Source organism: Schistocerca serialis, chromosome 1 (genome assembly GCF_023864345.2).
Source record: "Schistocerca serialis cubense isolate TAMUIC-IGC-003099 chromosome 1, iqSchSeri2.2, whole genome shotgun sequence".
Classification (NCBI taxonomy): domain Eukaryota; kingdom Metazoa; phylum Arthropoda; class Insecta; order Orthoptera; family Acrididae; genus Schistocerca; species Schistocerca serialis.
In genome coordinates, this window is record NC_064638.1 from 1,047,101,509 (window position 1) to 1,047,116,848 (window position 15,340).

The 15,340-nt window shown below is 46.2% G+C and overlaps 1 protein-coding gene across 10 annotated transcripts in view; it reads right to left on the bottom strand.

The window, feature by feature from the left end:
* LOC126414772 (probable basic-leucine zipper transcription factor N) overlaps nucleotides 1-15,340 on the bottom strand; it is a 409,868-nt gene that overhangs the window by 312,943 nt on the left and 81,585 nt on the right. For 9 of the 10 annotated variants that reach the window (XM_050083381.1, XM_050083380.1, XM_050083383.1 and 6 more), the window contains exon 2: nucleotides 4,269-4,330. The exons of the other annotated variant lie outside the window; for it this stretch is intronic. Coding sequence is in view for 5 of the 9 variants with exons in the window: in XM_050083385.1 (XP_049939342.1) it covers nucleotides 4,269-4,330 (62 nt within the window). In the remaining 4 variants the exon portion in view is untranslated. The remainder of the gene's footprint in view (nucleotides 1-4,268; nucleotides 4,331-15,340) is intronic. 10 annotated transcript variants of the gene reach the window in all.

Below are 15,340 nucleotides of genomic sequence, written 5' to 3' on the forward strand. Positions count from 1 at the left end.
GCTACGGTCCCGCACACCGTTAGGCCGTCTTCCGCTCACGCCCCAACATCGTGCAGCCCGCCTCCAGTGGTGTCGCGGCAGGCGTGAATGGAGGGACGAATGGAGACGTGTCGTCTTCATCGATGAGAGTCGCTTCTGCCTTGGTGCCAATGATGGTCGTATGCGTGTTTGGCGCCGTGCAGGTGAGCGCCACAATCAGGACTGCATATGACCGAGGCACACATGGCCAACACCCGGCATCATGGTGTGGGGAGCGATCTCCTACACTGGCCGTACACCACTGGTGATCGTCGAGGGGACACTGAATAGTGCACGGTACATCCAAACCGTCATCGAACCCATCGTTCTACCATTCCTAGACCGGCAAGGGAACTTGCTGTTCCAACAGGACAATGCACGTCCGCATGTATCCCGTGCCACCCAACGTGCTCTAGAAGGTGTAAGTCAACTACCCTGGCCAGCAAGATCTCCGGATCTGTCCCCCATTGAGCATGTTTGGGACTGGATGAAGCGTCGTCTCACGCGGTCTGCACGTCCAGCACGAACGCTGGTCCAACTGAGGCGCCAGGTGGAAATGGCATGGCAAGCCGTTCCACAGGACTACATCCAGCATCTCTACGATCGTCTCCATGGGAGAATAGCAGCCTGCATTGCTGCGAAAGGTGGATATACACTGTACTAGTGCCGACATTGTGCATGCTCTGTTGCCTGTGTCTATGTGCCTGTGGTTCTGTCAGTGTGATCATGTGATGTATCTGACCCCAGGAATGTGTCAATAAAGTTTCCCCTTCCTGGGACACGGTGTTCTTATTTCAATTTCCAGGAGTGTATATCAAAACAGAGCGTGGTCGCCTGTTTTGTGGTCAGCATGTTCTTCATATATCTCACCAACTCCAAATGTTGGTCATGGATTGTCAAGAGGGCCACCACTGGACTTGATGAATTGTGGTGTAGAGATGTAGCAGCATGGAAGGTTATACCCGTATCTGTCATCTAAGCTCACTTCGACTTGGTGCCCATGTGGTTTAGAGCCACTGTTGGTGCCAGAAAGAAGGTGTTAATGTGTTGCTATATTCGCACCATGTACACCACCCCAACCACCTTCACATTAATCACATATTCTTCCTTCTATACCGTAGACGCACAAATTTCGTTATCTGCAATCTACGCACATACTCCGCAAGTTACTAGCGGAGGGTACCTTGTACCACTACGAGTCATTCCTTTTCCTGTTCCATTCGCGAATAGATCGAGAGGAAAACCATTGTTTATAATCCACCATACGAGCACTAATTCCTCTTATCTTTGTGGTCCTTATGCAAAATGTACATTTTCAACAGTAGAATCGTTCTGCAGTCAGTTTCAAACGCCTTTCTCTAAATTTTCTCAATAGTGTTCGTCGCAAAGAACGCCGCCTTACATCCAGGGATTTCCATTTGACTCCCCGAAGTATTTCCGTAATTCTTGCGAGTTGAGCGAAGCTATCGGTAACAAACTTAGAAATCCGCCTCTGAACTGCTTCGATTTCTTCCTTTAAACCGATCTGATCGGGATTCCAAACACTCGACCAGCACTCAAGAATGGGTCGTGTTAAGCGTTCTACACGCGGTCTTCTTTAAGTACACCTGCACTTCCCTAAAATTCTCGCCGTAAATAGAAGTCGCCCATTCGCCTCGCCCCCTACCATCTTCACGTGCTCGATCCACATCACATCGCTTTGCAACATTACGCCTAGATATTTAACTGACGCGACTGTGTCAAGCAACACACAACTGATGCTGTATTGGGACATTACGGGATTGTTCTTCGTACTCATCCGCATCACACCAACGAGAAATTTTGTCTAAGTCATGTTGTATAGTCCTACGGTCCCTCAACGACGACACCTTCGCATACACAACAGCATCATCAGCAAACAGCGGCATCCTTGCAGCTCACCGTGACCGTCAGATCATTTATGTATGCAGAGAATAACAGCCATCCTGTTACACTTCCCCAGGGCACTCACGACGTTACTATTGTCTCTGATGAACGCCCGCCCTTGAGTACATCGTACTGAGTTGTATTACTAAACAAGACTTCGAGTCACTCACGTGTATAGAAACTTATACCGTATGCTCGTTTCATCGTCAACTGTCTGCAGTGGGGCGCTTTGTGAATCGAGGGATGTGGAATTTGCCTGTTGCCCTCCATCCATGGTTCACAGGGCATCACATGAGAAAAGGGCACAGAATAATCGCACGAGAAAGTCCGTGCTGATTTGTGAACGGAAGCTTTTTCTTCTCAAGGAAATTTGTTTTATCCGAATTGAGAATATGTTCAAAATTCAGCAGCAAACCGACGTCAGGGATATCCGTCTGTAGCTTTGTGGGTCCGTTCTTTTAACCTTCTTATATAAAGGAGCCAGCTGCATTTTTTTCGCGTCGCTTTGGACTCTGCGCTGGGCGAGAGATTCGCGATAAATGTATACTACGTAAGGGACTGCTCTTTGTAGAACCGAACTGGGATTCCATCCGGACGTGGAAACTTATTTATATTCAACTCTTTCAGTTGCTTGTCTGCGTCAGGGAAGCTTTTTACACTACTGGCCATTAAAATTGCTACACCAAGAAGAAATGCAGATGATAAACCGGTATTCATTGGACAAATATGTTATACTAGAACTGACAGGTGATTACATTTTCACGCAATTTGGCTGCACAGATCCTGAGAAGTCAGTACCCAGAACGACCACCTCTGGCCGTAATAACGGCCTTGATACGCCTGGGCATTGAGTCAAACAGAGGTTGGATGGCGTGTACAGGTACAGCTGCCCATGCAACTTCAACACGATACCACAGTTCATCAAGAGCAGTGATTGATGTATTGTGACGAGCCAGTTGCTCGGCCACCATTGACCAGACGTTTTCAGTTGGTGAGAGATCTGGAGAATGTGCTGGCCAGGGCAGCAGTCGAACATTCTTTGTGTCCAGAAAGGCCCGTACAGGACCTGCAACATGCGGTCGTGCATTATCCTACTGAAATGTAGGGTTTCGCAGGGATCGAATGAAGGGTAGAGCCACGGGTCGTAACGCATCTGAAATGTAACGTCCATTGTTCAACGTGTACTCAATGCGAACAAGAGGTGACCGAGACGTGTAACCAATGGCACCCCATACCATCACGCCTGGTGATACGCCAGTATTACGATGACGAATACAAGCTTCCAATGTGCGTTCACCGCGATGTCGCCAAACACGGATGCGACCATCATGATGCTGTAAACAGAACTTGGATTCATTCGAAAAAAATGAAGTTTTGCCATTGGTGCACGCAGGTTCCTCGTTGAGTACACCACCGCAGGCCCTCCTGTCTATGATGCAGCGTCAAGGGTAACCGCAGCCATGGTCTCCGAGCTGATAGTCCATGCTGCTGCAAACGTCGTCGAACTGTTTGCGCAGGTGGTTATTGTCTTGCAAACGTCCACATCTGTTGACTCGGGGATCGAGACATGGGTGCACGATCCGTTACAGCCATGCGGATAAGATGCCCTTCATCTCGACTGCTAGCGATACGAGGCCGTTGGGATCCAGCACGGCGTTCCGTATTACCCTCCTGAACCCACCGATTCCATATTCTGCTAACAGTCATTGGATCTCGACCAACGCGAGCAGCAATGTCGCGATACGATAAACCGCAATCGCGATAGGCTGTAATCCGACCTTTATCAAAGTCGGAAACGTGATGGTACGCATTTCTCGTTCTCACACGAGGCATCACAACAACGTTTCACCAGGCAACGCCGGTCAACTGCTATTTGTGTATGAGAAATCGGATGGAAACTTTCCTCATGTCAGCACGTTGCAGGTGTCGCCACCGGCGCCAACCTTATGTGGAAGCTCTGAAAAGCTAATCATTTGCATATGACAGCATCTTCTTCCTGTTGGTTAAATTTCGCGTCTGTAGCACGTCATCTTCGTGGTGTAGCAATTTTAATGGCCTGTAGTGTAATAAGAGTATGTTCTCCTTAAGGGAGTCCGTGCGATGGTCAAACGACGGTACGTTTTAGAGTCCTCGTGAGTGAACAATTTCTTAAACGCGAAATTTAATGAACAACTGTGTATTTCGCTCTATTGTTTCCTGCTTCTGTCACACATTCAAATCCAATCCCTCCCATAGCGAACTGCAGCTGTTGTCAAGGCTTGTAGACAGGGGTCACGCTATTAGGATGGTTTCACACTTGAGAGAGGCGTAAAGTAGTAATAACGGCATTTTCTGGAGTCTGTTACCTTGTTGTGGGGCGTTGCTGGAGGTGCTCAGGGGGCGTCTGGGTCCGAAGCTGCAGCACGGCCTGCAACACGCAAGCAGACGGCGGCCGTCACTCCTCGTCTTACCAGCAGAGCGCACGCCTCTCGCCAACACACACACGCCTCTCACACACACGTAAACAGAAGTTAGTTCTAGCTGATGATGGACAGGCATAAGGAAGAGAAAACACACACACGTAAATCTGGACTAGGAACAGGAAGGAGAAAAAGTGTGGCACTTCTTTACCTCAAATACACTACACAAAGCCGATTCATTTACACATTGTTAACGTAGTAATTAAGCTCTCTTCCAGTTTTACCATAGAAGGTTTTTTGGTAGTCTGCCTGCGGCTATTGATTTACGCTGTTTGACAACTGCTGAGGAACAAGCATACACTCTGCTGTGAATTTTTGTTGACATGAGAACTGACTTTTATATCAAAACAAGTCATGAATATATATACTATGTGATCAAAAGTATCCAGAAACCCCCAAAAACATATGTTTTTCATATTAGGTGCATTGTGCTGCCACCTACTGCCAGCTACTCCACATCAGCGACCTCAGTAGTCATTAGACATCGTGAGAGAGCAGAGTATGGTGTTCCGCAGACCTCACGGACTTCGAACGTGGTCAGGTGATTGGGTGTCACTTGTGTCGTACGTCTGTACGCGAGATTTCCACACTCCTAAACATACCTAGGTCCACTGTTTCCGATGTGATAGTGAAGTGGAAACGTGAAACGACACATACAGCGCAAAACCGTGCAGGGCGAGTTCGTCTGTTGACTGACAAGAGACCGTCAACAGTTGAAGAGAGTCGTAATGTGTAATGGGCAGACATCTATCCAGACCATCACACAGGAATTCCAAACTGCATCAGGATCCACTGCAAGTACTATGACAGTTAGGTGGGAGGTGAGAAACTTGGATTTCATGGTCTAGCGGCTGTTCATAAGCCATACATCACGCTGGCAAATGCCAAACAATGCCGCGCTTGGTGTAAGGAGCGTAAACATTGGCCGACTGAACAGCGGGAAAACGTTGTGTGGAGTGACGGATCACGGTACATAACGTGGCGTGTAGGCATGGCGATTTCCCGGTAAACGTCATCTGCTAGCGTGTGTAGTGCCAACAGTAAAATTCTGAGGCGGTGGTGTTACGGTGTGGTCGTGTTTTTCATCGAGGGGGCTCACACCCCTTGTTGTTTTGCATGGCACTATCGCAGCACAGGCGTACATTGAGGTTTTAAGCACCTTCTTGCTTCCCACTGTCGAAGAGCAATTCGGGGATGGCGATTGCATCTTTAAACACGATCGAGCACCTGTTAATGCACGGCCTGTGGCGGAGCGGTTACACGACAATAACCTCCTTGTAATGGACTGGCCTGCATAGAGTCCTGACTTGATTCCTATAGAATACCTCTGGGATGTTTTGGAACGCCGACTTCGTGCCAGGCCTCACACACCGACATCGATACCCCTCCTCAGTGCAGCACTTTGTGAAGAATGGGCTGCCATTCCCCAAGTAACCTTCCAGCACCTAATTGAACGTATGCCTGCGAGAGTGGAAGCTGCCATCAAGGCTAAGGGGGGGTCAACACCATACTGAATTCCAGAATTACCGATGGGGGGCACCACGAATTTGTAAGTCATTTTCAGCCAGGTGTCCGGATACTTTTGATCTCATAGTGTAGCAAATGTGCCTAATTAATCTGCACCATACTGCAGAATTCTCCTAAAAGGTGCAATACAGGACAACAAAAGCGAAAGCTACAGTATCGTGCAATAATAAAACAATGTCATTACCCTAATCTCCCCTAAAGGAGGTACTATTTGTCGGACATGATATCATTGGAGACATCGTCGTGCAGACTGTTCTCAAGTTTCTGTTTCATCGCAGACACGTAATAGAGACTACTGCTATCAGTTCTGCGTCGCTAGTATAACGTTTCTTGTCCTTCCATGTTTTTACTGAAAAGGGCTGTAATGAACTTCAGATTTTTTGTTGCTGTATTGATGTTGATTTAATGTTGTTTTCAAGTTTACTTGCCGTCACACCGAAAACGGGACAGACTAGTTAAGAAATTAATTTCTTTTGATTCACGATCAATTAATTACGCTTTGTTGTCTCATTTTGCACGAAAACCTTTTATACATTCATGTCTTAAAGTGAGACATTGTCACGTCAGTATTTTCCTAAGATGACATGCGTTTTACGTTGAGCATTCTGTGTGAGGGAGAGTACCAGAATCCGGGAAAATTCTAGACATACCTCATATTCCAACCTCTTGTTTGCTCTCTGGGAGGAACTTAAAAAAAATCTGAATACCAAACATTTATATAGTTCTTGTTATTGTCATTATTATTGGAATCCTGGAAAAGAATTTTCATATTGCAACTGATCTGCATCAACATACATACTCCGCAAGCCGGTACTAGTCAGTTCCTTTCCTGTTCCATTCGCAACAGAGCGAGAGAAAAAATACGGTCTATATTTGTCCGTACGAGCGCTGACTTATCTTATCTTCGAGATGTGGTCCTTACGCGACAGTAGAATCATCTTGCTGTCAGCTTCAAATACCGATTCTCTACATTTTTTCTCAATTGTGTTCAACGGAAAGACCGTCGTCTTTCCTCCAGTCCGCAGCTAGTGGTCTAGTGGCTAGCGTTGCTGCCTCTGGATCGCAGGGTCCAGGGTTCGACTCCCGGCCGGGTTGGGGATTTTCTCAGCCAGGGGACTGGATGTTTGTGTTGTCCTCATCATTTCATCATTGCCTTCATCATTCGTGAGAGTGGTTAGATTGGATTGTGAAAAAACTGGACTGCGTGAAAACTGGGACTTTGTACGGGCGCTGACGACCGCGCAGTTGAGCGCCCCACAAACCAAGCATCATCGTCTTCCCTCCTCAATTCCTATTTGAGTTTCATGAAGCATCTCTGTAATACTCGCATGTTGATTGAACCTACTGGTAACAAATCTTGCAACACGGCTCTGAATAGCTTCGATGTCTTCCTTTAGCCTCAAATACTCGAGCAGTATTCAAGAATGGGTCGCACTAGTGTTCTATACGCGGTCTCCTTTATAGATGAAGCATACTTTCTTCAAATTCTCGCAATAAACCGAAGTCGACCGTCGCCTTCAGTGGTATCAGTCTGACGTGCTCGTTCCAGTTCATATCGCTTCGCGACGTTACGCCTAGATATTTAAACGACGGGACTCCGTCATGTAGCGCACTACTAATGCTCTATTGGAACATTATGGAACAGGTTTTCCTGCTCATCTGCATTATCACAATGTTCTATCTTTAGAACAGTCCGCCTCCGGTAGCTGAGTGATCAGCGAGACAGAATGTTAATCCTAAGGGCCCCTGGTTCGATTCGCGGCTGGGTCGGAGATTTTCTCCGCTCGGGGACTGGGTGTTGTGTTGTACTAATCATCATCATTTCATCCCCATCGACGCGCAAGTCGCCGAAGTGACGTCAAATCGAAAGACTGCACCCGGCGAACGGTCTACCCGACGGAGGCCCTAGTCACACGACATTAACTTTTTTTTACCTTTAGAACAACCTGCCATTCATAACACCATCTAGACGCATATTTATATACTTACACGCACGATGCGCAACCAAGAGAGTACAGTCACCTGTGTACCATTGACAGCAACAGTGCAGTTTTCCAGTTTGTTTTTCAAATCCCACAAAGACACTGTCCGTTTCCTTTTCCGATTGATCTCTAATAAAGCAATGTCCGTTTATTTCGTATGTCTCTTGTGATTCTGAGGGTTGAGCTGGTACCAAAGGCACTTAATCCTTCTCAGCACTCAATCACCGCAATCATTGCACTCGGCGAGAGAAGGGAGAACGGAACGGAACGGAAAACAGCCACGAAGTGCGGAAATGCAGACGTGACAGGATTGGCCGCGAGGGATTAGCCGAGCGGTCTGAGGCGCTGCAGTCATGGACTGTACGGCTGGTCCCGGCGGAGGTTCGAGTCCTCCCTCGGGCATGGGTGTATGTGTTTGTCCTTAGGATAATTTAGGTTAAGTAATGTGTAAGCTTAGGGACTGATGACCTTAGCAGTTAAGTCCCATAAGATTTCACACACATTTGAACATTTGAGTGACAGGATTCTGGCAATGAGTAGCAAAAGGCTTGCGAGAGGGGAGAGGCACAGGGCTGTTTCTCAGCTCCTGCCACTGCCCAAGCCGCAGCCTTTTGAGCTACCGACTTACACACACGATAACCAACAGGGAGAACTGGTGGAGGGTCGCTCCAATCGCTTTAATCTTCTCAGCCATCCAATGTCCGGGGGACATTATTTGGGTAGCCCAGTGGCTTAGACACACGACTATACTGGGATCCAAAGCGTCAAACCTGATATCAGATGAGACAAATCAGACCGTCTCTAGGGTTCTTAATCCTGCCAACAAGTCTGTTTGGAGTATGCTCGCTATGGACACCAATGCACAAACTGAATTTTTCTGGGACACTTTTATCGAGCTCATTCAGATATCATGGAGATATAGTGTTACATTTCGACCTCAATGTGGTTTACAAATTACGAATGTGCGACTTCTCCTGAGTATCAATTCCCCTGAGAACGTCCGACGCAAACTCTGTTAGAGTGAGATACGACAAGTATGCAGAACATTCTCACTCAGAAAATGCACTATATTTGCTAATGAGATTACCTACACTATGCTTGTCCGTCTCCTGTGGAGTATTGCTGTACCGTATGGGATTCTTACTCAGTAAGATTGACGGAGGACATCGACAAAACTGAAAGAAAGGCAGCTCAGTTTTTGTCGATATGTGGAACGTAACTGCGATATTATACCGCTAGAATGAGGATGAGAATGCTTCGTTCAGTATTTACGCTATTATTCGACGCTATCAGGTACTCTACTATTAATTTACTACTGAAAGTGTTTCAGCATTCATATCGAAAAGAAAGGGACAGAAGCAAATATTTTATAACGTTTGTGCGAGAAACTTAACATCCGTTGACTACGAGGTGCACTTCATTCTGCATAAGGCTTCTCTTTTTGCAGCAGATGAGTTGTTAAGTGTTTCAGGCTGTAGTAGGAGAACTAATTCTGGAGCGTACTGTTTCAATTAAGATGATCTCTGATTTTTTTTTCTTTGACAATACGAATCAAATCCGACAACATTATGATGGAAACGTAAGACAGTGTGGCGTCTTTAACACTACGTGCCTGATGTGTCTGAACAGCGCTGTGCTTTGTGTTTGGCCCTTTTCAAATGGCTCAAGCAATCCGATAAAATGCCAGCTGTACTGCATCCGCGTTCGAAGAAGAAAGCGATTTGTGCTTATTTCGAGACTGGCGAGAGAGGCAGACACAAAACGTGCGTCCAACGGGCGCCTGAAACCGGTTGCCACAGAGCGGACGGATGAAAGCTTTGAGTGTTTACATGTGACGGGCTCCAACTGCTCGCAGCCTCACGCACTTTGATGCCAGACGAGACGATTGACGTCTCAGGAAGCGCAGCGTCGCTGACTTGCATTGGTGTGTCGGCTGCTGCCACTGCTCCTTCTGAAGCCCAATAGTCGGCAAGACGTGTTGTTCATTTAAAGGAAGTAACGCAGCGAATGCTTCTTGTACAGGACGATTCAATTGCACCTACCGATGGGTTCTAAGCAACCCGCAACACCTTCAGATACCATGCATAAAATTTTCATATTCTCTCGCTCGCTACACGCAAACTATTAGCCCTACAAAAATAATGAACAAGGCCTTTTTGTAGGAGGTTTAATGTAGTTACATTTTGTACTGGGATACGTTTCCGCTAGAGACTGTAGTTTTCGAATTGTTCAAGAAAAACGTACAAAAGTGTCCTTCGAACGAGATTTTTTTTTTTAATGACTCGAAAACTGTGACCTTCAGCAAAAAACGTAATCAGTACAAAATTTAACTAACTTAAATTTCCTACAGAATGGTCCTGGGTCCTGTTCATTTTTTTCTATGGGGATAATAGTGTGGAGCAAACAAGACAATATGAAAATTTTGTGCGTGGTTTTTGTACTTGAATCACCCAGTATATATATATATATATATATGCCCAACAACAAAATAATCAATCCTAGAGAGGCTGAAGCTACTCACGGATGATCACATCTCGTACTCCTACAAAAAGTGGGGATGTTGACTGCTACGTTTCAGCTGCAGTTCCAAATAATCCCAGACATTTTCTGTGGGATTACGTTCAGTTGATTTACCTAGGCAGAACAAGGAGTGCCTGAGTCTTCGTCAAACCGGGATCGTATCCGTTAATCCTGTGAACAATCTGTTGTGACCTTGGAAGAAGGAAGTATCCACAGCATTCTCATCAAAAAGATGTACAATAAAGGGTAACAAGTGGTCACCGAGAATGAAAAAACAAACATCCTTGCTCGTGTTCACGTTAATCAGTAATAATGTGCCCAAGTCACAATACGAAAAACACCCCCAAATATTACACACAGCCTCTGGCTTGAATTACACCCTCCACACACCACAGGTTTATCACCTCATTGGCCCATATCCTCACTTTATCTTTGCATAATTTTAAAAAAAGAGAAGCAAAATCGTGACCTGTTGGAAGACTGTACATGACTTCAGTTGGCCACTGTGTTGTTTGGCCTTTTTAAGACGTTCCATTCACGTGTGCTGTGAGCTATGGCCTTTTGCGTGGCATCTGACTCCAGTTGTCCAGTTCCCTTCGCTGTTTTAATTCGGAAAATCGTTGAGGTAGACCTGCATTCGCTGACAACAGCGATTCTTGTCGGGAGTGAAACCGATTGCCATTGATAGGGTGTGATATTCACCTCTGGTCGCCGTCGGTTCTTTTACGAATATCGTCCTTACACCCTGTTACTTCTACATCTACATCTATGTACATCTTGCCCAAGATAACGATCGGTGCGTGGCGGATGGTCTCCTGTACCACTACTCGTTATTTCCTTTCGGTGTTCCACTCGCAAATAGAGTGAAGGAAAAACGATTGTCTACATACCTTCGTAGGGCCGTAATTTCTCGTATCTTATCTTCGTGATCCTTACGCGAAATGTATGTCGGCGGCAGTAGAATCGTTCTGCATTCGGCTTCAAACGCCAGTTCTCTAAATTTTCTCAATATTGTTTCTCAAAAAGCTCGTCGTCTTCCATACAGGGTTCCCATTTGAATTCCTGAGCTATCTCCATAATACTTGCTTGTTCGAAGGTACCGGTAACAAACCTAAAAGCCCACCTCTGAACTGTTTGGATGTCTTCCATTAATCCGATCCGGTGAGGATCCGAAAGCGAGATGGCGCAATGGTTAGCACACTGGTCTCCCATTCGGCAAGACGGCGGTTGAAACTCGCGTCCTGTCATCCAGAGTTAAGTTATCTGTGGTTTCCCTAAATCGCTTAAGGCAAATGCCGGGGTGGTTCCTTCGAAAGGGCAATGACCTCGACGTCGACGGGACGTTAAACACTAAACCTCCTCCTTCTCCTCCTCTGATCCGGTACTCTCGAGCAGTACTCAAGAATAGGTCTATATTTACAAATGAGCCACACTTCCCTAGAATTCTCCCAAAAAACCGAATTCGACAAATCGCCTTCCCTGGCACAGTCTTCACATGCTTGTTGCGTTTCATATCACTTTGCAACGCCACGCCCCGATATTTAAACGACGTGATTGTGTCAAGCAGGACACTACTATCGCTGTATTAGAATATTAAGGGTTTGTTATTCCAAGTCATCTGCATTAAATTACTCGTACATTTTTCCACGTTATTCATCACACCAACTATAAATCTTGTCTAAATCATCTTGTATCCTTCTAAAGTCACTGAACATCGACACATTCCCGTGCACCACGGTATCATCAGCAAACAACCGCACATTGCTGCCCACCCTGTCCACCAGATTATTTACGTGCACAGGAAATAATGGTGGTCATATCTCATTTCCCTGCGACACTCCTGACACCCTTGTCTCTGACCCACACTCGCTGTCAAGGACAACATAATCGGCTCTATTACTTAAGAAGTCTTCGGGCCACTCAGTTATCTGCCAACCTATTCTGAATGCTCGTACCTTCGTTAACAGTCTGCACTGGACACCGTGTCAAATAGTTTTCCGGAAATCTGGAAATATGGCGTCTCCTGTTGTCCTTCATCCGTAGTTCGTAGTACACCGTGTAAGAAAAAGGCACGCCGAGTTTCATAAGAGCGACACTTTCTAAAATCATGCTAATTCGTGGACAGAAGCTTTTCCGTCTCAAGGAAATTTATTACATTCAGACTCATATGTTCAAGAATCCTGCATCAAACCGATGTTAAATATACTGGTCTGTAATTTTGCGGATCTGTTCTTTTACCGTTCCTATATACAGTAGTCACCTGAGCTTTTTTCCAGTGGCTTGGAACTTTGCGCTGGGCGAGAGATTTGCGATAAATGTGGGCTAAGTAAAGAGCCAGTGCCGTAGAGTACTCTTTGTAAAACCGAATTGGGCTTCCAACCACACCTGGAGACTTACTTGTTTTCAATTCTTTGAATTGTTTCTCTACGCCAGGATTGCCCATTATTGTGTCGTACATTCGAGAGTCTGTGCGATAAGTTTGTACTATTCTCCTGTGCGAACCATTTCCTAAACGCGAAATTTAAAACATCAGCTTTCCTTTTGCTATCGTCTACTGCCACACCATACTGGTCAACGAGTGACAGGATGAAGCATTAGACCGCTTAATTGGGTGCGAGCGGTGTACTGTTCCTCGTGGACATGTTTGACAGCCAGCGTTGCTACACCAACAAATTGGTTAACATTCATGAAGTGGACCTGAGCACACCCAAACACGATACGCGTACTCTGCCATTCTGTCACATCCACGTCGTCTCATCCCAAGGCACTAAATCCATACTCATGACCGCCTGGGATCAGTTTGACGCCACCTAAAGCTCTCAAAGGAGAACAGTGTGCTTTTTTAGTGGTGTGTGTAACATTTTGTCCCATGAGCTTACCTTCCTGAGTCGAATTACGAGAACGGCAACACCTAATAGTAATATATACCTGACTTCTAGCAGGATGTTTCGTAAACTAACCGATGGTCCACTAGTCGTATGACTTTGATGGCGTACCGCCATATGCATGTGATAAACTGGCAACGTTATCCTAAGGTCCGGTTCCCACTTGCACTTGCTTCATTCTCCGTCCGAAATCTACTGGCTGTTTGTACTGCACGCTTTGTATACGGAGGTATGGCTTTAGTCAGAAGGCTTTCTTGAAATCTGAATATCGTACTTATAGCTTCTGGAAATGCTGCACGCAGTAAATAACAAGGTTAGTTCAAATGGTTCAAATGGCTCTGAGCACTATGGGACTCAACATCTTAGGTCATAAGTCCCCTAGAACTTAGAACTACTTAAACCTAACTAACCTAAGGACATCACACACACCCATGCCCGAGGCAGGATTCGAACCTGCGACCGTAGCAGTCCCGCGGTTCCGGACTGCAGCGCCAGAACCGCTAGACCACCGCGGCCGGCTACAAGGTTAGTCTTAGAGCTTAGTGTGTACAGTGCACCTTGGATCGACTATTACTTAGACAAATGACATTGGCAGTGAGGTGAAAGCCAGAATAGCAGCAGGTGACAGATGCTACTTTGCCGCATTACCCATGCTTAGGAGTTCGCTTCTATCACGAAAATCCAAAATCCTCATTTACAAAACAATTATAAGACCAGATGTTATGTATCGTGCCGAAACGTGGACCATGACTGTAAATGAGGAAAGGATCCTTAGCATATGGGAGAGAAAGGTGCTACGTAAAATATATAGCGCAATATATGATCAAGAAGGTTGGCGCATCCGTAAGAATGCAGAACACCTTTTTGAAGAACGTGACATTGTCATTATCATTAAAATAAGAAGACTGCGGTGGGCAGGGCACGTGGTCAGAATGGAAGAAGACAGAACATGTAAGAGGATGTTTGATGGCAAGGCTGGGGGCAGACGGCGGAGGGGACGCCCCAGAAAGAGATGTGTGGATGGAGTTGAAGAAGACATGAAAAAGCTGGGTGTCAGAGGATGGAGACGGGAAGCCATGGATCGGATAGAATGGCAGGATATTGTGATGCAGGCCAAGGCCCTTCAAGGGCTGTAGAGCCGAGGAGTCAGTCAGTCAGTATGCATCTTGCCAAGTGGTGCATGTAAGAGCCTAAAATGCAGAGTTTTTGGTTGGCTCTGAGCACTATGGGACTCAACTGCTGAGGTCATTAGTCCCCTAGAACTTAGAACTAGTTAAACCTAACTACCCTAAGGACATCACAAACATCCATGCCCGAGGCAGGATTCGAACCTGCGACCGTAGAGGTCTTGCGGTTCCAGACTGCAGCGCCTTTAACCGCACGGCCACTTCGGCCGGCTGCAGAGTTTTTCGTGCTCCAGAAGTGTAACCTGACGTGTTTATGGGATCACAAAGAGAATTGTCTCAATTTGGATGCGGGAATTCTGTAGGGGCAAGGTCTTAGCCTCATTCCATGGCCAAAGTAATACTGCAATTTAACATCTTTAGCTGCAGAGATCCAATAGCTCACTGAAAGTACATTCTCAGAGGCATTATGTACCATCATGGACAGCGCTGCAATTATCTCTTTCTACTGACTGTGACCACCGAAGTCTGACGAACATCTGATGTGCTTTCATGGAAGCAATATGATGTAAAGTGAGACGTAAGAGATATTTGATGCCTAGATCAGTGCGCTAATGGCAGCGGAACATAGACGACAATATGCTTTCTGGTGTAGCATGCCTTCGAAACCAGCAGCTGCCTTTTCGTGCGTGAAATTGGCGATCGTATTTTAAGCGTAGAAACTTAGTCTGGTTCGGTGAATCACTGCGCTAGTTGTTGCTATGTGACACAAGGTCATTGAGCGTGTAGGATTCCGAGTCACAAAGCACCTAGCTGACTGTGGGACGCTGTAAAGAATGCAGGTATTCAGTACTGGCACGGGCAAACTTTCGCGACATGGTTTTAGCCCTCTGGTGAAACTTCTTCTACCACGGTAAGCG